The sequence below is a fragment of the Megalopta genalis genome, chromosome 7 (assembly GCF_051020955.1).
Source record: "Megalopta genalis isolate 19385.01 chromosome 7, iyMegGena1_principal, whole genome shotgun sequence".
In the NCBI taxonomy this organism is placed as follows: domain Eukaryota; kingdom Metazoa; phylum Arthropoda; class Insecta; order Hymenoptera; family Halictidae; genus Megalopta; species Megalopta genalis.
The window spans coordinates 15,720,966-15,742,047 of NC_135019.1; the positions used below are offsets into that span (position 1 = coordinate 15,720,966).

Below are 21,082 nucleotides of genomic sequence, written 5' to 3' on the forward strand. Positions count from 1 at the left end.
CGAAATTCAATCCAAAATTCAAATTGACTTTAAAGCGCATCTTTTACATTGTATATGTGACTAGCGAGTACTGTCTTAAATTCATCGAAACCACTGCCGTGATGCCGATAAAACGAGAAAAAGAGCGCGTCGCGCCGTCGGTGTGCGCTCGCGCGCGCGCGCGCGCGGGGGGGAACAAGGTGGTAGAAAGTGTAGGTTGCGTCGGTGAGAAAGGTATCGCGTTTCGTGCGAGCCAATATTTGTTACAGGTTCCTGTAGAACAAGATGAAAAAGCGGTCCGTGGCGCGTTTCGTGAACAGCGAGAGAATGAGTGCCGACGCGACGCCGACGCCGACGCATGGACGACGCGGGTTACTATCGGCCACTATTTCGGCAGGATCGTGGCAGCCATCGGGCACCGGGCACGAGCATTTCAGGGCCCTATTAACGAGTGGCCCCCCACGGCCGGCGCAACGGGCCCAATCAGCCAGAGACCAATTCCTGGGGCCCCGCTTCGACTTGCTTTATGTAATGCCTGCGACGCCAGAATCAATTAGCCGGGGCACCCTCCTATTTTGCGTATGCGTACACGTATACGCACACAACCGCCGGCAAATACGACGACCGGATCCACCGAAAAAGGTTCCGAACTTATTTGCAACTGTCCGGCCAGTACCGAGGAACGGCGGTAGACGAGAAAAACCGGTTCGCTGGGAGTTAGAGGCGGAAATTAAATGAGTCAAGACAAACGGGAATAGCGGCGATGCTCGCCACCAACGGCGAACGGAATTGCCGACGCCGATTTTGACGTGGCAATCTATGAACTGTTGATACCGTCGCGATACGTCGGTCGTTCTGCGCGAGAGCCCTTCTTCCTCCGTAGCTAGTTACTAATTTCGAATAATGGTTTTCTCACCGTTCCGTTCCATGGAACGTGTTCCTCGGGCAACGATCGTTTTCTATGCGATCCTTCCAGAGGCTCGCGGTTGAACGGTTAATCGATATTTCGGCAGCAGCGACTTGGCTGGTTACCGTTTTATTTAAACTATATAGATAGAATTATACTCGCTAGAACGATGCTACTTCGATCTTGTTTTGTCCCGTCACAGTTCTTCGATCATTTTCATTTGATTAATTTTTGTAAATTTCGTCGATCTTCGATTGGCAAAATGCGAATAAAAGGAGGGCGGAGAAAAGACTTTTAATCTTATTTGTTAAATTGCTCGTAACAGGCTTCCAAGCAGCTAAAACGTTAATCGGGGCTGCAAGGATTTCTCGCAAAAATATTCGGAACGATAGGTATGTATTACGGTTTATTCAATATGGAGGAGCGTGCGCGTTCAGCGCGAAGTGCATTCTTCAAATTAATTTATGGCGCCCGAAACGCGGCGTAAAAACACATCCGACCGCGCTGCGGATAAGAAATACCTTATGGACGTTTTAAAGAGCTTCGTGTTTCGAATTATATCTTCCCTTACGAAATTACTCCGACGAGTACATGTATTTTCTGTATTACATGACGACCGGCGCGTTCAATTAGCGGCGCTCCTCGTTTTGTATTTTAATAAGGTTCCGACGAAAAACTGAAGATATAAAAATGGTTTATGCCACGCGAAACTTGAGCCCGGACCACTGTCAATTAAGTGTCGCTGAGAGCGCGCCGCAACCGAAACCGAGACCGAGGCACCGAGGCCGGGACACGGCGAGAAGCGTAACAAGAGAAAAAAGAATTGTTCAATTATTAGACGCCGGATCTCTTTATGTGACCGCGGCATTTTGATCTCTGCTAACAAGTAGTTTCAAAAACAAACTAATAATAAATAACTTTGTTAAAAATAAGGAAAGATTCGAATAAATTCGAGTTTCGGCTTGACGAATAAGCAAACAGAGAATACATAATTTGAAACTCTAAACACTTAACCCCTTGAAAAAGGCCGGCCAAAAGAAATCAATTTTTTTTAATGTAAAAAAACACAATTTAGAACGTTGTCTTGGCAAGAAAATTACAAAAATACAAAAATAATGGATATTTATACAATTGGTATGATTTCTAATTTTCAGAATATTACTATTACTACTACTATTATTATTATTATTATTATTATTATTATTATTATTATTATTATTATATTTTATTTTACATTATATTTTAGTAAAATATATATTGAAAAATGAGCGAATCAGAATCTGAATCTGAATACGCTGTCGGTGTGACGGTGTGTAAGTGATAAGTAGAAAAAGGATATATTTTATACTTGAATAAGTAAGTGTTATAGCTTACAGTCCCATGTAAATGATAAATATCAATAAAACGATTGTTTTTTTTTGCTTTCACATTGTTATTTTCAATTCTCGATTGCACTCGAGTGTGAAAAATTATAGCAACATAAAGTACAACGCCGCTCGAATTATCTCGAGTGTGCACAGTTTGGCCAGTTTAACGCGCTCGAGTTAACTCGAGCATGCACGTTAAGGGGTTAATTAACCCTTAGCGCTCCGAAGGTTCCGCTGCGGAGCCAAATGTTTTTAGCATACGTTATCGTCGGCGTTAGCAATTCTTATCTGTAGTTAAAACGTGCTAAGTCTGTACCATTACGATTAAACCATTTTTTGATCTTTTCTATGGTTAGCAACATGGAGAAAAATAAATATTACGATGAGAATTTAGAGCCGAGTGATACCGAAGACGTATTTGATTTCGAAGAGTTAAAAGACATTGTGGAAGACAATGTTGATTATGATTCTGACACTTCGAGTAGTAGCAGCGAAATTATACTACCAAAGAGACGAAGAATGAGAATTATTGAAAGTGAAAGCGAAGATTCGTTGCAAGACTTGGATGAATGGCGCGATGTTACGGAAGAATTACATATTCCAGATAGAATACCTTTTCGTGTATTGCCACAGGTCATTGGACCGCAAGTTCCTACAAACATTGAACAGCCGATACAATATTTTAAATTATTTTTCACGGGCGAATTGGTAAATGAAATTATAAAGGAAACCAACAATTACGCAGAAAATGTTCTAAACTTGAAAGAAATATCTAGTAACTCTATTTGGCAAAGTGAATACTGTGACACTTGTCGAAGTAAACCCAGAATGCGCGTGGGAGATTGTTACCAAAGATATCACACCATGGTGAATTACAAAATTTAAAATTTATCTTTTATTTACAATAGGAAAATGTATATTTATAAAATAAATAAAATCAAATGCATTCACAAAGACGTGTAGTCTTTTCCGCTCAAAATACGACTTCCTTTATCTCAGGCGCTCCGCTCCAAAAATGTGCCGGAGTTGCTGGTAGGCAGTACTCGAGAAACGCGCGGAGCGCTAAGGGTTAAAACGCGAAAATGTTTCATTTTCTATGCATGCACACAAACTTTTATCGCGTGGCAATCGAATCACGTAAATTTTCTTTCGACAATCAAGTAAAAACAAGTTACCAATGATTTTCTGTACAATTATATGCTGCCAATGAGATTTCGTGTTTCTCCAATTGTATCAAAGTTAGCTTATTTCTTGCATTGTCTTTTCAGTGTTTCGAGTATGTAATTACGAGAACGGAAACTGTACAAGACCGAATCGACCACTGACTTCTGAAAGAGAAAGCAGAGAGAGATAGAGAAAGATGTCATTGGACGTTCGTCTATCCATAAAGTCGAGAAACATCAGTGAATGCCGCTGGATCACAGCACGACCACGATACATCACACAGCGGCAGCCAGCATGGGAGTTTGCTCAGCTACTAGGCAAACAATCGCTCGTGGTATTCACGATCCGAAAAGCACTGCCGCCGCGCGTATCGGTCGAAAGAGTGTGCATACATCAAGTTTGTTTATATCTTAGCCGGGACCTGGGACCGGGGACGGGGCCGACGCGCCGGGGCATGCAACAATACAGCAATTTGGCTTCGACTGATACGGGATCTCACCCGGAGGCCCGAGGTGCCCTTCCTGTCCTGCCTTACCGTTACCGAGATAACAACAGCAATAACAATAACAGCATCGACGGACGAACGGTCCTCCCCGCTCTGTGCCGCCTGTCGCGCACTTTTCTACGAGCCATTTTTACTCGGCGTGAAAGTTCTGCGTTGTAAACATTCGTTCAAGTCTAAACCTCTTGCTCACGGAACGGGAACGCACTTCCATCAGCTTCAACCCTTTGCCGACCCGAAGTCGTTTTAACTCTAAATCGAAAATAGTTTTTCCGGCCAAAATAGTGTTTCCGTGTTAAACGGCTCAGTCTCTTAGCGTATTTTATGCATATGAAATTGAATCTTGCGACTCTCGTGCAACAGTTACAGTTTTAACAGTTTTTTTTTTCAATTATAAACAAATTTGATGACACGTTTAACTAATATCTCCGATGATCGGGCGAAAAGTCACTGGTTAAACCATATTTCATAAATGTTGTAACGTTGAAATTTGTTTAGACATTGAGTAATTTTTATTACAATCGAAATAAACTTGGCGCCGGTCATCTCGGAATCACACTGTTTAATTTGTGGTATTTCCGTGAAAAATTGTATCTACCACGATGTTTATACTATTATGATTTATAATATGAATGCGATGCAAGCACACAAGCTATGCGCATAAATAAAACAAGAATCGCATTTACTAAATTCCATACTGTTTAAGAATCGTGGGATTCGCGTGTGCCATTCATGCATAAAATCTGCAGTCTCCTTACGACTGAACAAAATGCGTACGCATTTCAAAATAAAATGCTCTTGACATTCAAGCCAGAAATGTTTCCAACAATCGTTCGCACAGATTCAGGGGAACAATGTTGCAGTGGCAACATCCCCCCAGATGGTACAACATTTTTGATCGATCTCCATATACATATAAAATTAGTATGAATAGCAAGACACAACGTTGTATAATAATGTCTCTCTAATTGACGTCCAGATAGCGCACAAAAATGGACAATTTGGGAAGAGGAGATACGATTAATTTGAGTCTTGCGCCCCTTTTTTATAATTACCGATTCTCAAAAACTATAAAAACGAGGCGCAAGGCTCGAATAATCGTATCTCCTCTTCCCAAATTATCCAATTTAGTGGACAATCTGAGCGTTAGTAAGGGAGACATTACTGTATTCACAGAAATAGGGGCAATTTGGGAAGAGGAGATACAATTATTCGAGCATTGCGGCTCGTTTTTATAATTGTTGATAATTCATAAGTACAAAATAAAATACAAAGCGCAAGGCTCGAATAATCGTATCTCCTTTTCCCAAACTGTCCCAGTTTCTGTGGACAATTTGGACGTCAATTAGAGAGACATTACTGTACAATTATTCGAGAGCCTTGCGGCTCGTTTTTATAGTTAACAATTGTCGATAACTATAAAAATGAATCGCGAGGCTCGAATAATCGTATCTCCTCTTCCCAAATTATCCAATTTAGTGGACAATCTGAGCGTCAGTAAGAGAGACATTACTGTATTCACAAAAATAGGGACAATTTGGGAAGAGGAGATACGATTATTCGAGCCTTGCGGCTCGTTTTTATAATTGTTGACAATTCATAACTATAAAATAAAATACAAAGCGCAAGGCTCGAATAATTGTATCTCCTTTTCCCAAATTGTCCCAGTTTCTGTGGACAATTTGGGCGTCAATTAGAGAGACATTACTGTACAATTATTCGAGAGCCTTGCAGCTCGTTTTTATAGTTAACAATTGTCGATAACTATAAAAATGACAATCTGAGCGTCAGTAAGGGAGACATTACTGTACACCGCATTGTTAGATGCATTTTAACACTGAACCTACCAAGCAGTAATACTAACTGCCATATACTGCTTCACAAAAGTGAGAAGACCGAATTTATTTGGAATTTGTAAAGTTTTTATTATCAAACTTGCTCCAATAATATAACTTATTCAAGCGTTTTCCACGAAAGAGTCTCGGAGCTTTGCAGAATTGCAAAATAAGAAAACGGTCACTTTGACCGCGGTAGGTTTAGTGTTAAAGATCTGTTGCCGAATTTTCAGTTAACATTGGTGATCGGAATTGATTCTATACCAGTGCACTGGTTCACATCGGTGTTCATGGTGGCCCGGCTCCGTACACTCTACTCCTACTCTACCAACGAAACGTGCGAGCGCATACCTACATAACTGGTACACATGGACGCCGACACTGTAACCGTGTACCCTCTATTTCTGGAATTCGATGCGATCTCATCTCGACTTCGAAGCCGCCACGACGCGACCCCCGCGAAGAGGATCATTGATTTACTATGGGAGAGAGCAGAAGAGGAGGAATGGTAAACGCGGCTCGAAAAAACAGTGACCTGTTACGGTATAGAGCAACGATCCTAGAAATCAGATCTGCGAATGTACCGTGAGTAGAACCTTTCGTTTTCGTTATTATTCAATCTTTCATTTTCCCATAGAATTATGAAAAGCCTGTCCTAACAAACGCGCCTAATTTTGGCAAACAAGTTACATGTAGAACTTCTATAATTTTCGGGAAAGGTGGAAACGCGTGAGATTGTGATCTTCAATTTGAAGCTTAGAATCTAGACGATCAATTAAATGGCTGCTCACCCTGCTATGTATTCATGCAATATCCGTGAGAACTGTATCCTGTGATTGACACGAGTAATGTAATTAATTCGTGAATTAGTACTCACCTCCTTCAGGGGTACTTTGAACGGCAGAATTTTTGTACCTTTTATTACCGTGCCAAAAGGTTTGTATTCCAGCCACCTACGGCACAAAATATGAACACATACAGTGACACAGGACAAAATTTCAACACTTACCACACTTAACAACTTCTACACATAGATGTACAGTAGTGTCTCTCTAATTGACGCTCAAATTGTCCACAAAAATGGACAATTTGGGAAGAGAAGATACGATTATTCGAGCCTTGCGGTTTGATTTTATAGTTACGAATTGTCAACGATTATAAAAACGAGCCGCAAAGCTCGAATAATCGTGTCTCCTCATCCCAAATTGTCCATTTTTCTGGACAATCTGAGCGTTAATTAGAGAGACATTACTGTATCTAGCAGGTGTATCATAAAAAGTCTCTCGAAACATTAGATATTAATACAGTAAATATATATGGCTACGATCAAATATGTATATGCAGAATCAGTCCACCTGACGGACCTGTTGGACTAATTATACGATCAAGGCTACTATGCGTTCTGTTTACCAATTTGTTTTCTAACATCTGATGATATAGAATATATCATCGAAAATATTTAGTTTTAAAGCTGTTTTGGATGATATATCACAAATTTTCGTCACTTTTCTTCCCACTATAATATATGTATAATTCAACCTTTTAAGTATTCGATGTCTATTTATATCGAATAATTTGTTTATCTATTTCTCTGCAATACGTTTTTGCGTCGTGTCACATAACAATTAATTTTCTTCGTGGAATGTCAGGTGTTTTGGTATAAAGTTTTACAATAAATATCACACCAAGACTTCCTATTAATTACGTTATTGTCACGAGCGGATATATTGTAAATTAATTTAACACCGCCAATTTATACAGAATTAAGTTATTTGCTCTTAATTCAATGTCAGCCTTAGCGCATTTTTATTTTGTTAAGAAGAACGTACATTTTTCTAATAAATAATATAATATAATATAGTATAATATAACATAATATAGTATAATATAGTATAATATAATATAATATAGTATAATATAACATAATATAGTATAATATAGTATAATATAATATAATATAGTATAATATAGTATAATATACTATAATTTCGAAAAAATATTTCAACTTCGATTGGCGGCTTCTTTACCACCCCTAACGTCTTAATGCAGCTTATCCTAGTTGTACGGGACAAGTGCATGTTGTTTGAATGAACCTGGCAGATGCAACAGGTGTTACAAATATGTAACGAAAAAAAGAATGTGTACCTACGCCAGAACAAAACAATAAAAGAGTCCGACTAGATATATCCAAATATGTAAATGTGTAAAAGATTTCAATAATAGAAGAGGCGCCTTTATAAAACATACCTAACAACAATACAACTATTGTTCTTAACACTGTTTTGATACGGATTGTACAACCATATTTATGAAAATAAAAACTAGATATTATTGTATGGTAAGCTATAGCATTAAAATCATAATTTAAATATAAAAATGTTTTACATATGAAAAATATCAAATTGATTCAGTGTGTTATAGAAAAGTTTGAATACATGTATTGAAATTGGTATTATTTTTCAGACGCTCATTAGGTTATATAGAATTTTATTAACATGTTGATATCATGTTCTACATTACCGACTAAAATTATGCCGCAGCGGTTGGTCATACTAATTAAAACCAAACATGATTATAAACGTCATTTTAATATGTTTTAGAACGAATCCAATCATATTACGGACATAATGTTATTAGTTATTTATTCCTCACATTACTACCTAACCTAGACTGCATTCGTTTCGTTTCGTTCGATATGGTTCCAAAATTCTTGGATCTAAAGTGTAGAGAGCGCCACAATACCGCTGATGAAACCCCATCTCGTACAGCGATTAATCAATGTTTAATTTTTGTGAGTTTGTCAATTTCTTATTTTCATGATAAAAACATACCTGTTTCAACTTAAAATTCCAATTATTCTGTATTAAAGCTTACTATAGTATTTATTTTGTACGTCAGTTCCATCGGTATCAATCGGGAAAATGATGTGAGTTTCGATGAAAGATAAGCATGCTAACATTGTGATACTTTGCCCGGTAGTGTTGACAATTTGAAGTTAATGTACCTATTTGAAATAAATAAGAAAATGTAACATGTGACATCTATATTTCTCCTTGTAACCACAGGTATATGATGGTATAACGGCAGGTATACTGCTATTTGATTTTGTTTTACTTAGAAATTATTCAAAACATTTTCAGAAAACGAATACATACATGTATTGTCATTTAAGCATAACCGCTTTACGCTAAAAGCGCGATCTCGCGGAGAGTTTTTTGAAATTTTACATGCTGCATTAAAAAATATTAAAAATTTCAAACACAAAAATCTATGATATTAACGCTTCTCTCCATCAAAATATTAAAGAATGTTTCGATTTTCGTTTTCCAATACGCCACGTGACAAACTGTAAAAATCGATAACCAGAAGTAGGAAAAAACAGTGAACATTTATATTAGATATGCTTCAAATAAAACGCAGATTCCAATTCATACAACTGTCGGAACATTAAAAATATTGTACTCAGTGCGACTTCACCTTACACCGAAGAATTAAAAACAAGGAAAGTCGGCATGACATAACCTCTACACAATGTGACCTCCGATTAAGATCGATAAACAAGCAAGTTTAAATGTTTGTTGAAAATCTGACGAAAGTATGTAAAATAAAAAACATATTACGTACCTATCTGGTATATTTTTCGGCATATTCGTAACTAATTCAAGTGTTTTTATACGAAATTTGAAGCATAACACCAAAATGCAAACCACTAACACAGCAAATATGCGCAGCAGAGAGGCAGTAGATGTCAGCGCGACGCAGAACCATTGATCAGACCCATGATTTTCGCGCGCAACGCCTCTGTATCATTCAATTTCATTCGTTTTTGACCAAATACCTGTCTACGTATTCTATGTAATACATACATTTTTTTCAAATTACTAATTGGTACAAACATAATGTTTGCTTAAAGCATTAATTTGTGTAATGTAAATATCGGATTTCCAATTATTCACAGCTTAATTGTTTGAATAAAACCGTTCAAAAATTTGAAACATTTTGTTCTATTCCTTCAACTCGCATTAAATTCTTCGAAATTTTAATGTATTAAACATTAAGATTAGCAGAAAAGTTGAAAACTCAATGCACAATCTATATTTTAAGTGATCGAATTGCAAATGATTGTAAATTCATTTTTTTATTTGGTGAGCCAATTTTCATTGTGATATGCGTAACGTTTACATAGGTTAATTAACATTTATTTAATTATCTGAGTTGCTAAGGCTTAAAAATCATTTTTTTAAAACTTTCTTTGTTCTTAAAAAATTAAGATGTTGCACAATTATATTATTAATTATGGCTTCGGTGATGGCGAGAAACAAAAAAATAATAGAACTTAAAGATTTTTATTAGCTTGTCGGACACTGTACGCCACCTTCCTTAATTGTTTTCACTTGCAAGATCTCGTTCAATACTTTTTTCTCAAAGTCCAAGAGTGCAGGTGGTTTTTTATACTATGAATTAAGGACTTATAAGATTTGCATATATACACTGAAATAAGAGAAAATATTTTTCATACCGTAATAATTAATGTATTATACTGATGATTATAGGATATTCTGTCTTGCTCTGGTTTCAACCCGATGCGTTCCAAATCTGTGACTACTATCTTCTTAAAGTACTTTTTATTACTGGTACGAATTGTTATTGTTCCATCATCTTCTGCGCTTACTGAATATACGCTCAGTGGATATGGTAAATTTCTTATACGCCACTCAAGCGAAGTCTTTGTTATCCTTCTAGAAATAAGTGGCTAGAAAATACACGTAGGATGTTAGTAGACGTACTAACCAATTTGAAATGTATTTTTGGGAATACACTTTACGAATCTATAACATAATCTTCACGTACAGCATTTGAACTTTCCTGTATACCACAGACTTCGATATTGTTCTGTCTGGGTTCAGGATCTCCAATTTCTACATTCCAACCTACATTCTGACCAAAGTTACCTTTTTCTTTCCATGCTCTTCGCACTAATACATTTGTTTCTAAGTGATATTCCTCTACCATTTCTCTGCCATCATCTAATAAAAAATGAATTTTTCTTTTCCCTAAAATTAAAAATTGTCCTTTAAAATAGTCAGTAAAATTAAAAATTGTCCTAAAAATAGTAGTTTCAATAATTATTATAAATTCAAAAATGTGTGTACGTGCACCTACTTAGGTTCAACACTTAGATTTCAGGGTTATAAAATCAAAAGCAGAACAACTTTGAGAATTTACCAAGTAAATTGAAATATGTTAGACATTTTGACAAAATGAAATTTGAATAAACGTCTAACAAGAGGATCAATTAATTCAAATAATAAATCATTTTACCATCTTGAATAATTGCTGTTTTTTGAGCACTTTGAATTAAATTAAACCACTGTTCAGCCGCCATTAGTACATAAATAAGTTACTTAGCAACTCTACTGCTGTATGCATACATATCCCTGCAATCGTAAACCAATGGAACTCCCTAGCGACGAGATAAAGGTAGAGAACACAGTTACCGACAAAATGAGACGAAAACATGGGTTTACGTGATGGTATCATTTGAAAGAGGGAGGTTCAGTACAGTGCGTGAATATCAGACTTCATGAGAATTATGCAAACATTTGGTAATATAAGTCTTAGAAAGTAAGGAAAAAATTAATAGTTTCGAACCCATGGAATCCAATCGTTTTATACCATTGGATGATTTTTTTCGATAACAGTCTGACATTCAGACACTATACTGAACCTTCTTTTTCCGGATGATACCATTAAACATCGAGAAAGATGCTGATATAAGGTAGTTAAGTACCAGCCCGTAAAAGCATACCGTTCCGACATCAGAAATCATGATATCGATAACATAGAGCAAAAAATTTGATAAGTCTAGTTACACTGGTGCTTATAAGATAGCGCCTAAGTAGAAGGACTGTCAACGTGGAATCGGAGCTAGATGCAAGCTTGGATTGTAGTTATGTCAGATGACTATTCGCTCTGTATGTATAATACCATGTTGCAGTACATGTAACAGTTAGTTCCTATTTACAAAGTCTTTCGTTATACGATTAACTTTGATCAGGTTTTTTTTAACATATTATACTTATATGTTTACAACAGCAATGAATAAATGCATTTTTTAAAATATTTTCTCTCTCTATTTATACTTTCCTCATACGTTTATTAAATGAAATATTTTGCTTCGATGCATCTTTATATTGTCATGTTTGTATAGTTTGCTCTACTTTAACCAAAATTTTGTACTTTCCTTCAACTTTAATTTCAGAAGGTATATTTTGAGTACATGACTATTTATTTACGCAATTTATTGATTTCATACGCTCATTTTACACGATACGGGTGCAATGTGTCAAAGAGAACGAGGTTATGATCCATTACAGATCCCAATCAAGTTAGGTTTAGGTTAGGTTTATTTTAAATGATACGGAAAAAGTTTTCTCTTTGTACATATAGTCATACCTCACCATAGTAAGCAATTCTGCTTCATCATAGTAATCATTATTATCCTCAAGGCCCAAGCAGTTGCTTTAGTAGGAGAACGGGAGATGCTCGAGAGAGACAGAACGAAACCAGCGGTATGTGTCCACATGGACAAGAAATCTAGGCCGTCTCACTTTACCGTTCTTGCGGTCTCACTCTTTTACGCATCCATACTTTTGCCTATTCGTACTTTTCCGTACTTTTCGCCCCGTAGGATTCTCGACCACACAGTCCAGCATATTTACGAACAATTATTAAAATTTTCGAAAACCCGTAAGCTACATTTTAAATAATACTTTCTAGTTAGTGAATTTACAAAATTTTGTTAATTCAGCCATCCCAATACTTGTCAACTGTGACGGGCAGCAATCAGTGCTCTACTCTACGAGAAGGATTTTCGAAAGCAATGAATAATTTCGCAATTCTGTGATTTTTACTATTAAAAATTTGAAAAACGAAATTGAAACTTACAATCATATCTTCTTAAAAAGACTACACGTTTAATTTATCAGGGTTATGTAAAGATTATGTCAACATTAATTTCAGCTTCAACTTCAATTTGAATTTCAGTTTCAATTTCAATTTTCAGGGTTATGTGAAGGTTATATCAAGGTTGTATAGGATAATTTCGAACTTTGCTTCTCGCTTGCTAGACTGGGCGGTTCACAACCCTATATCTCGGGCCACGAAGTGTGTAAGATGGGGGTGGTGGTGGGGGCCTTCTCAGCCGAGTTGCACTGTCATTGCAAAGGTGCAATATTCCCGAGGCACGGTCTAAGAAGTGCGCAGTAACGATCTGTGCAGGATGAGGATGTTGGTGATATTTCGCCTGGGCGTAACCATAGAAGCAACGACAATAACATAATTTATACCCGTTCAGTTCCTCAATTCATTTCAGCCTTACTCCAGAAGTGGTAATGTCGATGCGATAATAAAATACCATTTCCTATGTTATCCAGACCTACAAACAGCATTTAATTATATTCCTAGTTTTGTTTCTAACTTCGATAATTACGAAATTACTCATTGCTTACGAAACTTAAACTCCTTCTCGTACAGTAGAATAGTTAACAAGTACTGGGATGGCTGTATTAACAAAACTTTGTGGATTCATAAAGTAGAAACCATTACCTAAAATGTAGCTTACGGGTTTTCGAAAATTTTAATAATTCTAGAAATGATTGCCGTTTCAAGACGTTCGCAAATATGCTGGACTGTGTGGTCGAGAACCCTACGGGGCGTAAAGTGCAAGTCGAATATCGCGCCGCATGTTTCAGATTTGGAGTACCAGGCATATGGATGCGCAAAAAGAGTGAGAATGCAAGCACGGTAAAGTGAGACAAGCTACATTGTTCGTCGGTATGACTTGTTTTGCTTGCGGTTGCGCTGATACCGTACTCTCTTGCTCACTCGGAACTTCCTCTCTTTGTCTAGAACCGCGAGAGCAGCACTGTTTAGCTGTGAAGCATCAACCAATCAGATTTCTCTACCTGCTTCATGCTATTAAGCTGGTTGCCCCCGCTTCACTCACTAAGGTGAGGCACTACTATAGTTGACAGTACTTTTTTCGAGTTCCTTTCTCATACCTAATAGAAAACGCTGATGGCTCCATTTCGTATTTGTCAAACAGCTGCACATCTTTGGATGATACCATTTCTGTAATCAAATCTGTATGGCCAGATACCGACCTGCCGAATCCGTAAAGTCACGTGACTACCCTAGCCCCTTAAAACCAGTTTAACGAGCAGCTGATCTTTGATATCCAATCACTATGTCCAAGGCGGAAGATGTGTGATGGCCGTATTTTACCACATATTTGCAGGGAAACACGGCTTCAAAAAACTACAAAAATCACGAAAGAAACACTTTAATACAAGATGAATACCTTGATCCATACAAAAGCAAGGGTAGTTGGCCATGGTAAAACAATCCGACGTATGTACAATTCATTCTATTCTATAATAAATGTAGAATTATGGTATATAAATTTCCAAAGCGTGCTTTTTACATATCGTACATGTTATATTTATATAACAGGTAAATTTTTTAATAGAACTATTAATATCTGTTTGAAATCGGCAAAAACTTTCCATGCTATTCGAACGTTTTCACTTTCTTAGGCTTACAATTTACATAATTATTTAAGTGGTAGGTTATGTTGTGAAATAAGTTTTAATAATAGCGGTTTCGTATATTCACGATATAATACTACATACTATTGAACGGCAACTTTATCGTCGATAGCGTGTTTTATGGTATTATTATATATATACCATTATGGTATCCTGTTAAAAATCGCAGCCGTTAGAATAATTATTTAACAATTTTGTGTATTGTATATAATATTTTACAGAATATGGCTGTTTCAAATTATGGTACAATACCAGTCAAATAAATGGAAGTTTAGCACTCGTTTACACTGGTAAAAAAGATTCGTGGGACAATAGATTATTGATACACTCCAAACTAAGAGGAGGCTGTAACACTATAAGTATACCATATTTACAACTTCGCACATTTTATGCAACGCCGATATGGAACGGGCAAGAATCATCTTCCAAAGTGGAGGACACAGTAAAAAATATCAAAGAACAAAAAGATTTGAAAGATAAAACAGAGGGAACCGTTGCTCAGACTACTACAAAAGCTGTAGTAGAGAAAGTAACGATATGGCAGAAAATCAAGGGGGAAATTATTCATTACTACCATGGGTTTAGATTATTGGGTCTGGATATGAAAATTTCAGCAAAATTAGTTTGGCGAATTTTGCACGGCAAAGAACTTAGTAGAAGGGAGCACAGATTGGTAACTTAGCAATTGATGTTTTGTACTTCGATAGACTATACATATTGACATTTAATTGACTCAACTATTGTGATCGATAACTGTTTTCAGCTTATAAAAACAACTGGAGACATGTTCAGGCTAATTCCCTTCTCTGTTTTCATCATTGTTCCTTTTATGGAGTTCCTATTGCCAATTGCTATCAAGCTTTTCCCTGGCTTGCTACCATCTACCTTCCAAACAGCTACAGAAAAAGAAGACAAATTGAAACAAGCATTGAAGGTCAGAATTTATCTCTATCATGTGTAAACAATTTTATCCGAATTTTATCGTCGAGTATCTCATTTCAGATCAAAATCGAGATGGCTAAATTTTTACAAAAAACATTGGACGATATGGCAGTGCAATCATCAGACTACAAATCAAAGAAGGCCAAAGAATTCGCAGAATTTTTCTATAATGTTCGGAGTTCCGGCACCCCAGCATCGAACGAAGATATTATGCAATTTAGCAAACTCTTCGAAGACGAAATTACGTTAGACTCTCTTTCCCGACCACAATTGGTCGCATTGTGTAGAGTTCTGGATGTACAGACTCTAGGAACAACGAATTTCTTACGATTCCTGCTTCGAATGAGACTCAGAAGTCTTGCAGCGGACGACAAGGTGCTCAGTCTTTTCTAGATTGGAGTTCTATCCTTCGTACGTCTTGTAACATATTATATTCCATCTTGTCTACAACTTGCATACTTTTTTTAGCTGATAGAGAAAGAAGGTCTCGATTCTCTAACCAGAAGCGAGTTGCAGCAAGCGTGCAGAGCAAGAGGAATGCGGGCATACGGTTTGCCGGAAAGCAAATTAAAGGAGCAATTGTCTCAATGGCTGGATCTTAGTTTAAACAAGAAGGTCCCGCCATCTTTATTGCTTCTCTCGCGAGCACTGATGGTCCCGGAGACGATACCTATGTCGGACAAGTTGAAGGCTACCATTTCAGCCCTTCCTGATACTGTTGTCGCACGTACTCAGGGCGCAATCGGTGAAAAGGAGGGCAAAATGGATCATAAGACGAATATCGAGATCATTAAGATGGAAGAACGCAAGATCGAGGAAGAGCGGCAAGAGAAGAAAGAGATCGACCCGCAACCAACAGTGTCTACATACAAACCTGACGAAATTACAAATACAGACGTGAAAGTATTAGAGCAGGCTTTGGATAGTATTGGGAAGGTTTGTACAAACAAAAATTTGATGAATTAGTCTAGTAGATAGAATTGATATTTACAGAGGAATAATTTTACAAAGGACAAGAAGTCGATGTCGGTGGAGAAGGAGGAGCTGAAGGAACTGAAGGAAGAAATGGCCGAGTACCAGGAGGACATAAAAGAGCTTCACGAGATTAAAGCTGCCGCAAAGGGTCAAGAGGACATAGAAGACATCAAGGAGTCCAAGGGTGCTAAACGATTATTCAATAAAGTGAATAAGATGATCCGAAAAATGGACGAGGTTCTGGAACAGCTGGAATCTGAGAAAATTAAACAAAAAGCTGGTACCATCGACGTGGAAAAATCCCCCTCCGCCAAGAGTGCGGAGGAATTGGTTAAGATAGAAGAACTAATTACAGCCATTAAGAAAATTCAAAATGTACCCGATGAGCATCGATTAGATCGCATAGTAGAAATCTTAGCGAAAATGGATGATGACAGGGACGGATCTATAAAGATTGAAGACGTTCTCAAGGTAATATATATGACTATTTAAAAGTTTAGTTTCTGTAAAGTACAATATAAATTTTTATTACCTATTTATAGGTAGTGGAATTAATTGGAAAGGAAGATATTAAGTTAAGTAAGAAGCAAGTACACGAACTCATCGAATTAATTGATAAAGAGGAAATACTGGAAGTAGAAGAACAGATACAGAAGTCATTGCAGAAGGACTCGACAGCTGAGACGGAAAAGCCATCTCAAGAAAAGTATGTTGCACCAAAATCTCCTGTTCCTGCTACGCCAGTAACTACTGAAAAAGATTTTGGCAAAGAGGAACTGGACGAAGACTATGGAGCACGCTCGCCCGAACAGGCAAGAGAAAAAGCGGTTCTTAAGAGTGACTCCTCTTCCGATCCAGTGAGAAATCCTTCGTTAACCCCTGGCGTCCCACCGACGACAAAAAAAGCGGAAGGCTCTAAGCAGCTATGATCACCGCACAATAAACTATAAATTAATGTATGTAATTATTAATACAATCTTTATATCAGACCTTAATCGAAGGCGATATTGCGTTATTATCTCTATAAATATTTTTACGCATACATTTCTTTAGCGAATGGGTTTCTACATATAAACTTGCACTATATATATAGTGGAAGTTTTTTAAGAAGGCTTCGGACACATGGAAGTCTTCCTAGAATAACTCCAATAGTTACATGTATGCTTTAACAGGCTTCATAATGAAATGCTGACACATACATGATCTATCTTTGGTAATATAGAACAATTTTACTATGAACATTAGAAAAGAACCTTTATCCAACTTTTGTATTTATTACTACAGCAGATTCTGAATTTTTTTCATTAAGACTGCGATGCATTTAATAGCATCAATGTGGTATTTGGTCTCTGGGAATTGCAAATTGTGCTGGTCACAAAAAAAAACGTTATTCTGCTTACAAAATTTTTAATTGACAACGGAAAAAGAATTTTTCTTTAAATTGTGCGTGACAATACTTTAATTATCTAATTAACAACGAAATTATTTTACGAGCACTTTGTTTTTTGTTTTAACGAAGCTCAATTCCAAAATATTGTACTACCGTAAGGAATCATTCCATCTGTCTGAGTATTGACTATTGTTACAGAATTATTAATTGCAACTATGAACCTCTGTGATCGAGGTTTAAGGAAAAGTATAATGTACATTTATAGATAACATAATTTTATTAACTGTAAATTACATGAACAGGGATTATTGTCCACCATGTGTATGTATTGAATATAAAGAGAATATTTATATAAGGCATACAACATTTAACTACTAAATAGTACCTTGCATACGAGAGAAAAATTAAAAATTAGACCTTAATTGAATTTGAAAGTAAACAAATTAATAAAAATGAGAATGAAACACTGCTAAGATATACAATTTAGAATCGTCGAAGTAATGATGAAACGGAAGCGATAAGATTAATTTGATTTAACTTATGTAGTAGTGTACATATACTTGCACAAAGTTACAGTATGAATCATATGTTATTATGTAATAGTTATACCAGTTTCAAGAGGAAAGGAACATAGATAGTATTTGATGCCCTAAACGACATTCAATTTTTTACTTTTGCGCATTAAACTGCCTATTCATGTAATAAGCTATTTGTGTAAAAGAAAATATAATAGTCTTACTCAAAAAGTACTTCTCCTAAGTTAAGTGTATGATTATTTTTATTAAAGATGTTCACGTACAGTCATTGTTATTTTCACACACCCATTGTCTCATAATCTATAAACAATAATCGTTTTATATGTTTTATTTAATTATTTGTAATATTTATGTCAGTTCTTTTTTTACATTTGCTTGCGACAATAATATGCAATTGCCTGTGTTTGTTTCGTTTGGTTTCATTTGAAACAGTCAGGTAAATATTAAAAGAGTGCCGATAAAGTGTTCACATACACTGTACGTCTGTATGTAATATGCGAATGAACAGAAACAGAAATTTTTGAAAGTACAATCGTGCACCAATTCCGGTGCAAACCAGACTTATCTACTGTCCAAGGTGGATGAGAATAAAAAGAACATTCGAATGATAAGTAAAAATTTATTTATTAAAAATCGTGAGCTGTGACAAGAGTACTAAAATGAAAAGACACGGTAAACATTTAAAGAGGGTGGGAGTGATTTTTGGTTTGTAACATATGTAGATATAGACATAGACCGAAATAGGTTCGCTCTGCCGGTTACCTCGGTATTTGTGTATTATTCGCCAGTTCCGCGTAAGTGTAACTTGAATCGCAATGACTGCATTAAGCGGATTTATGGAGTTCTTTCAAAAAGGAAAGGTAATTTCTCTGTACGCTGTTTTAATTAACATTCAAACGTGTATTCTAACCTGTCACACAGTGTTATTGATTATTTCCACGCACATATTCGTTCTGACAGGTTTGAATTCAAAAAAATTATTCTATTCATCTAAATTTATTTAAATATTATTATCTTCTTGTTATACGCTGTTAGCAAGTCTTTATATCTATAAAATACATTTTACAAATTATTTATGATCTTAATGTTTCCTTCAATTCGACACTCTAGACATTTAGACCAAAGAAGAAATTTGCACACGGAACGTTGCGATATTCTTTGCACAAACAAGCACAAGCTTCACTTAATTCTGGGATTAATTTAAGGTCTGTTGTGAAACTACCACCTGGGGAGGATCTTAATGATTGGATCGCTGTTCATGGTACTTGATGACTTCATCAAAGAAAAATTATACATATACTATTTCTTTCTAATGTTCAATATCATAATTTCAGTGGTAGACTTCTTTAATAGAATAAATCTAATATATGGTACTATTTCTGAATACTGTGATTCTGCATCTTGTCCCACCATGAGTGGTGGTGCTCGGTTTGAATATTTATGGGCAGATGGTGAAAAATATAAAAAGCCTACTGCATTGCCAGCACCACAATATGTTAGCCTCCTTATGGATTGGATAGAAGCACAAATTAATAATGAAAACATATTTCCAGTTTCAACAGGTATTGTGTTTTAACATTAAAAATGTTAATTTCTATATTTTATATGACAAAATTCATTTTTAGATGTACCATTTCCGAAAACGTTTGTACCTTTGTGTAGAAAAATTTTAACACGATTATTTAGAGTGTTTGTTCATGTCTATATACATCATTTTGATCGTATTGTGGCTATTGGAGCAGTAAGTCTTATGTTTCTATTAAAAATATTGTCATTGAGACTCTTATTCATTATTACTATTATTATTGTTTTAGGAAGCACATGTAAATACATGCTATAAACACTTTTACTATTTTGTAACAGAATTTGAATTAATAAATACAAAAGAACTAGAGCCACTGGCTGAAATGACTGCCAAAGTTTGTAAGGATACATCGCCAACGCAGACACCATCGCATAATCCTAGGTAGTCGCGAAACTTAAGAAAATATAAGTAACCGAATTAAAGAGAGGTAAAATTCTTTCAATATAAGTACAAAGATGAGAGCTCTCTTTTCCTAGCATTTTGTAAAAATAACCTGGAAAAATTGGTTACTATCCGGATAAAACAAAATATTAGTATACAATTTAGTATTATAAATAAGTATTACAATTTTGGTAATTATTCTTATTAGAATTTACTAAGTCAGGCATGAATCTCATTAGAAAGCTCTAACGTGTAACGTTTCAATTCATAATCCAATAATAATGATGTCAACGGAGAATAATTTCTTGATTTGGAATCATAATTTTCTGATCTATATATGTTCTTCGGATTAATTGTATTAAATAGGAAAAAGATTGCATTTATTATTCGTTTGCGAAATGCTATTTAAACTGAAGTGAAAACCTGAGAGATAATATAATAAGGTTTTGGAAGCTTTACATCCATGATTTTGTGGATACTTAGTCATAGCAATAAATTCTAACTATGTCCATAGTAATTTTATCTTCACAGCTCAGTGATGAAATTATAATTTTAGGTATCGAATTTTATGAAACAATTTTACATTATTTATATCGACATAGAACTACATAATTGTATATATAATTTTGCGCCTCTTAAATAATTGTGTAGTATTTTAACAGTTGCATTGAGAACTGTAACAATTTTGTATGGAATAAAAGATACCGAAATAAAAAAGAAAAAATAGAACAAATAACAAAAATAGAAAGAGTACAAATTATTAAAGCAATAAGTATGTTTACAACATGGAAATTTGTTTATTATATATAATGAGCTAGGAAATAAAAAATAAATATTACGAACGACAACGTCAAATGATTCCAATTTTAAACATGAATCTGTTTCTTTTTCCATGTTACGAACCAAAAGA

General features: G+C 35.7%; 3 protein-coding genes, 2 long non-coding RNA genes and 1 other non-coding gene across 8 annotated transcripts in view; 3 read left to right on the forward strand and 3 right to left on the reverse strand.

Moving 5' to 3' along the window:
* Positions 1-9,513, reverse strand: part of LOC117221768 (uncharacterized) — a 77,141-nt gene extending 67,628 nt beyond the window's left edge. The window contains exons 1-2 of the mRNA XM_033472967.2: positions 9,379-9,513; positions 6,632-6,707 (exon numbers count right to left, since the gene is read on the reverse strand). Coding sequence (XP_033328858.2) covers positions 6,632-6,707; positions 9,379-9,401 — 99 coding nt within the window. The 5' untranslated portion in view covers positions 9,402-9,513. The remainder of the gene's footprint in view (positions 1-6,631; positions 6,708-9,378) is intronic.
* On the reverse strand, positions 7,537-9,036 carry LOC117221773 (uncharacterized). Its single transcript, XR_004490567.2, has 2 exons — positions 8,910-9,036; positions 7,537-8,758 (listed from the first exon to the last, which is right to left on the reverse strand). It is a non-coding gene; the product is annotated as an uncharacterized LOC117221773 (long non-coding RNA).
* Positions 8,887-9,749, forward strand: LOC117221772 (uncharacterized). The gene is made up of 2 exons (XR_004490566.2): positions 8,887-9,349; positions 9,442-9,749. It is a non-coding gene; the product is annotated as an uncharacterized LOC117221772 (long non-coding RNA).
* A 740-nt stretch (positions 9,750-10,489) lies between these two features.
* Positions 10,490-13,959, reverse strand: LOC117221771 (uncharacterized). 3 transcript variants are annotated; one of them, XR_013033838.1, is made up of 5 exons: positions 13,818-13,959; positions 13,266-13,689; positions 12,211-13,192; positions 10,707-10,808; positions 10,490-10,507 (listed from the first exon to the last, which is right to left on the reverse strand). It is a non-coding gene; the product is annotated as an uncharacterized LOC117221771 (transcript). The 3 variants fall into 3 exon arrangements; XR_013033839.1 differs by having other exon boundaries at positions 10,497-10,507; positions 12,216-13,192; XR_013033840.1 differs by lacking the exons at positions 10,490-10,507; positions 10,707-10,808 and having other exon boundaries at positions 12,210-13,192.
* Positions 13,935-18,470, forward strand: Letm1 (Leucine zipper and EF-hand containing transmembrane protein 1). Its single transcript, XM_033472965.2, has 7 exons — positions 13,935-14,166; positions 14,585-15,036; positions 15,127-15,297; positions 15,366-15,680; positions 15,774-16,241; positions 16,317-16,751; positions 16,823-18,470. Exons 1-7 carry the CDS (start codon positions 14,109-14,111, stop codon positions 17,207-17,209), a joined length of 2,286 nt encoding a protein of 761 aa, XP_033328856.2. The 5' UTR covers positions 13,935-14,108; the 3' UTR covers positions 17,210-18,470.
* A 139-nt stretch (positions 18,471-18,609) lies between these two features.
* Positions 18,610-21,014, forward strand: Mob3 (MOB kinase activator 3). The gene is made up of 5 exons (XM_033472968.2): positions 18,610-19,066; positions 19,317-19,467; positions 19,541-19,768; positions 19,832-19,947; positions 20,021-21,014. Exons 1-5 carry the CDS (start codon positions 19,022-19,024, stop codon positions 20,174-20,176), a joined length of 696 nt encoding a protein of 231 aa, XP_033328859.1. The 5' UTR covers positions 18,610-19,021; the 3' UTR covers positions 20,177-21,014.
* The last annotated feature ends 68 nt before the right edge of the window (positions 21,015-21,082 follow it).

Coding starts and splice junctions, on each gene's coding strand:
- Mob3 (XM_033472968.2), top strand. CDS start 19,022: ATGACTGCATTAAGCGGATTTATGGAGTTCTTTCAAAAAGGAAAG. Junction 19,067..19,316: donor AGTTCTTTCAAAAAGGAAAG/GTAATTTCTCTG, acceptor TCGACACTCTAG/ACATTTAGACCAAAGAAGAA. Junction 19,948..20,020: donor GTATTGTGGCTATTGGAGCA/GTAAGTCTTATG, acceptor TTATTGTTTTAG/GAAGCACATGTAAATACATG.
- Letm1 (XM_033472965.2), top strand. CDS start 14,109: ATGAATACCTTGATCCATACAAAAGCAAGGGTAGTTGGCCATGGTAAA. Junction 15,037..15,126: donor GTAGAAGGGAGCACAGATTG/GTAACTTAGCAA, acceptor AACTGTTTTCAG/CTTATAAAAACAACTGGAGA. Junction 15,298..15,365: donor AATTGAAACAAGCATTGAAG/GTCAGAATTTAT, acceptor ATCTCATTTCAG/ATCAAAATCGAGATGGCTAA.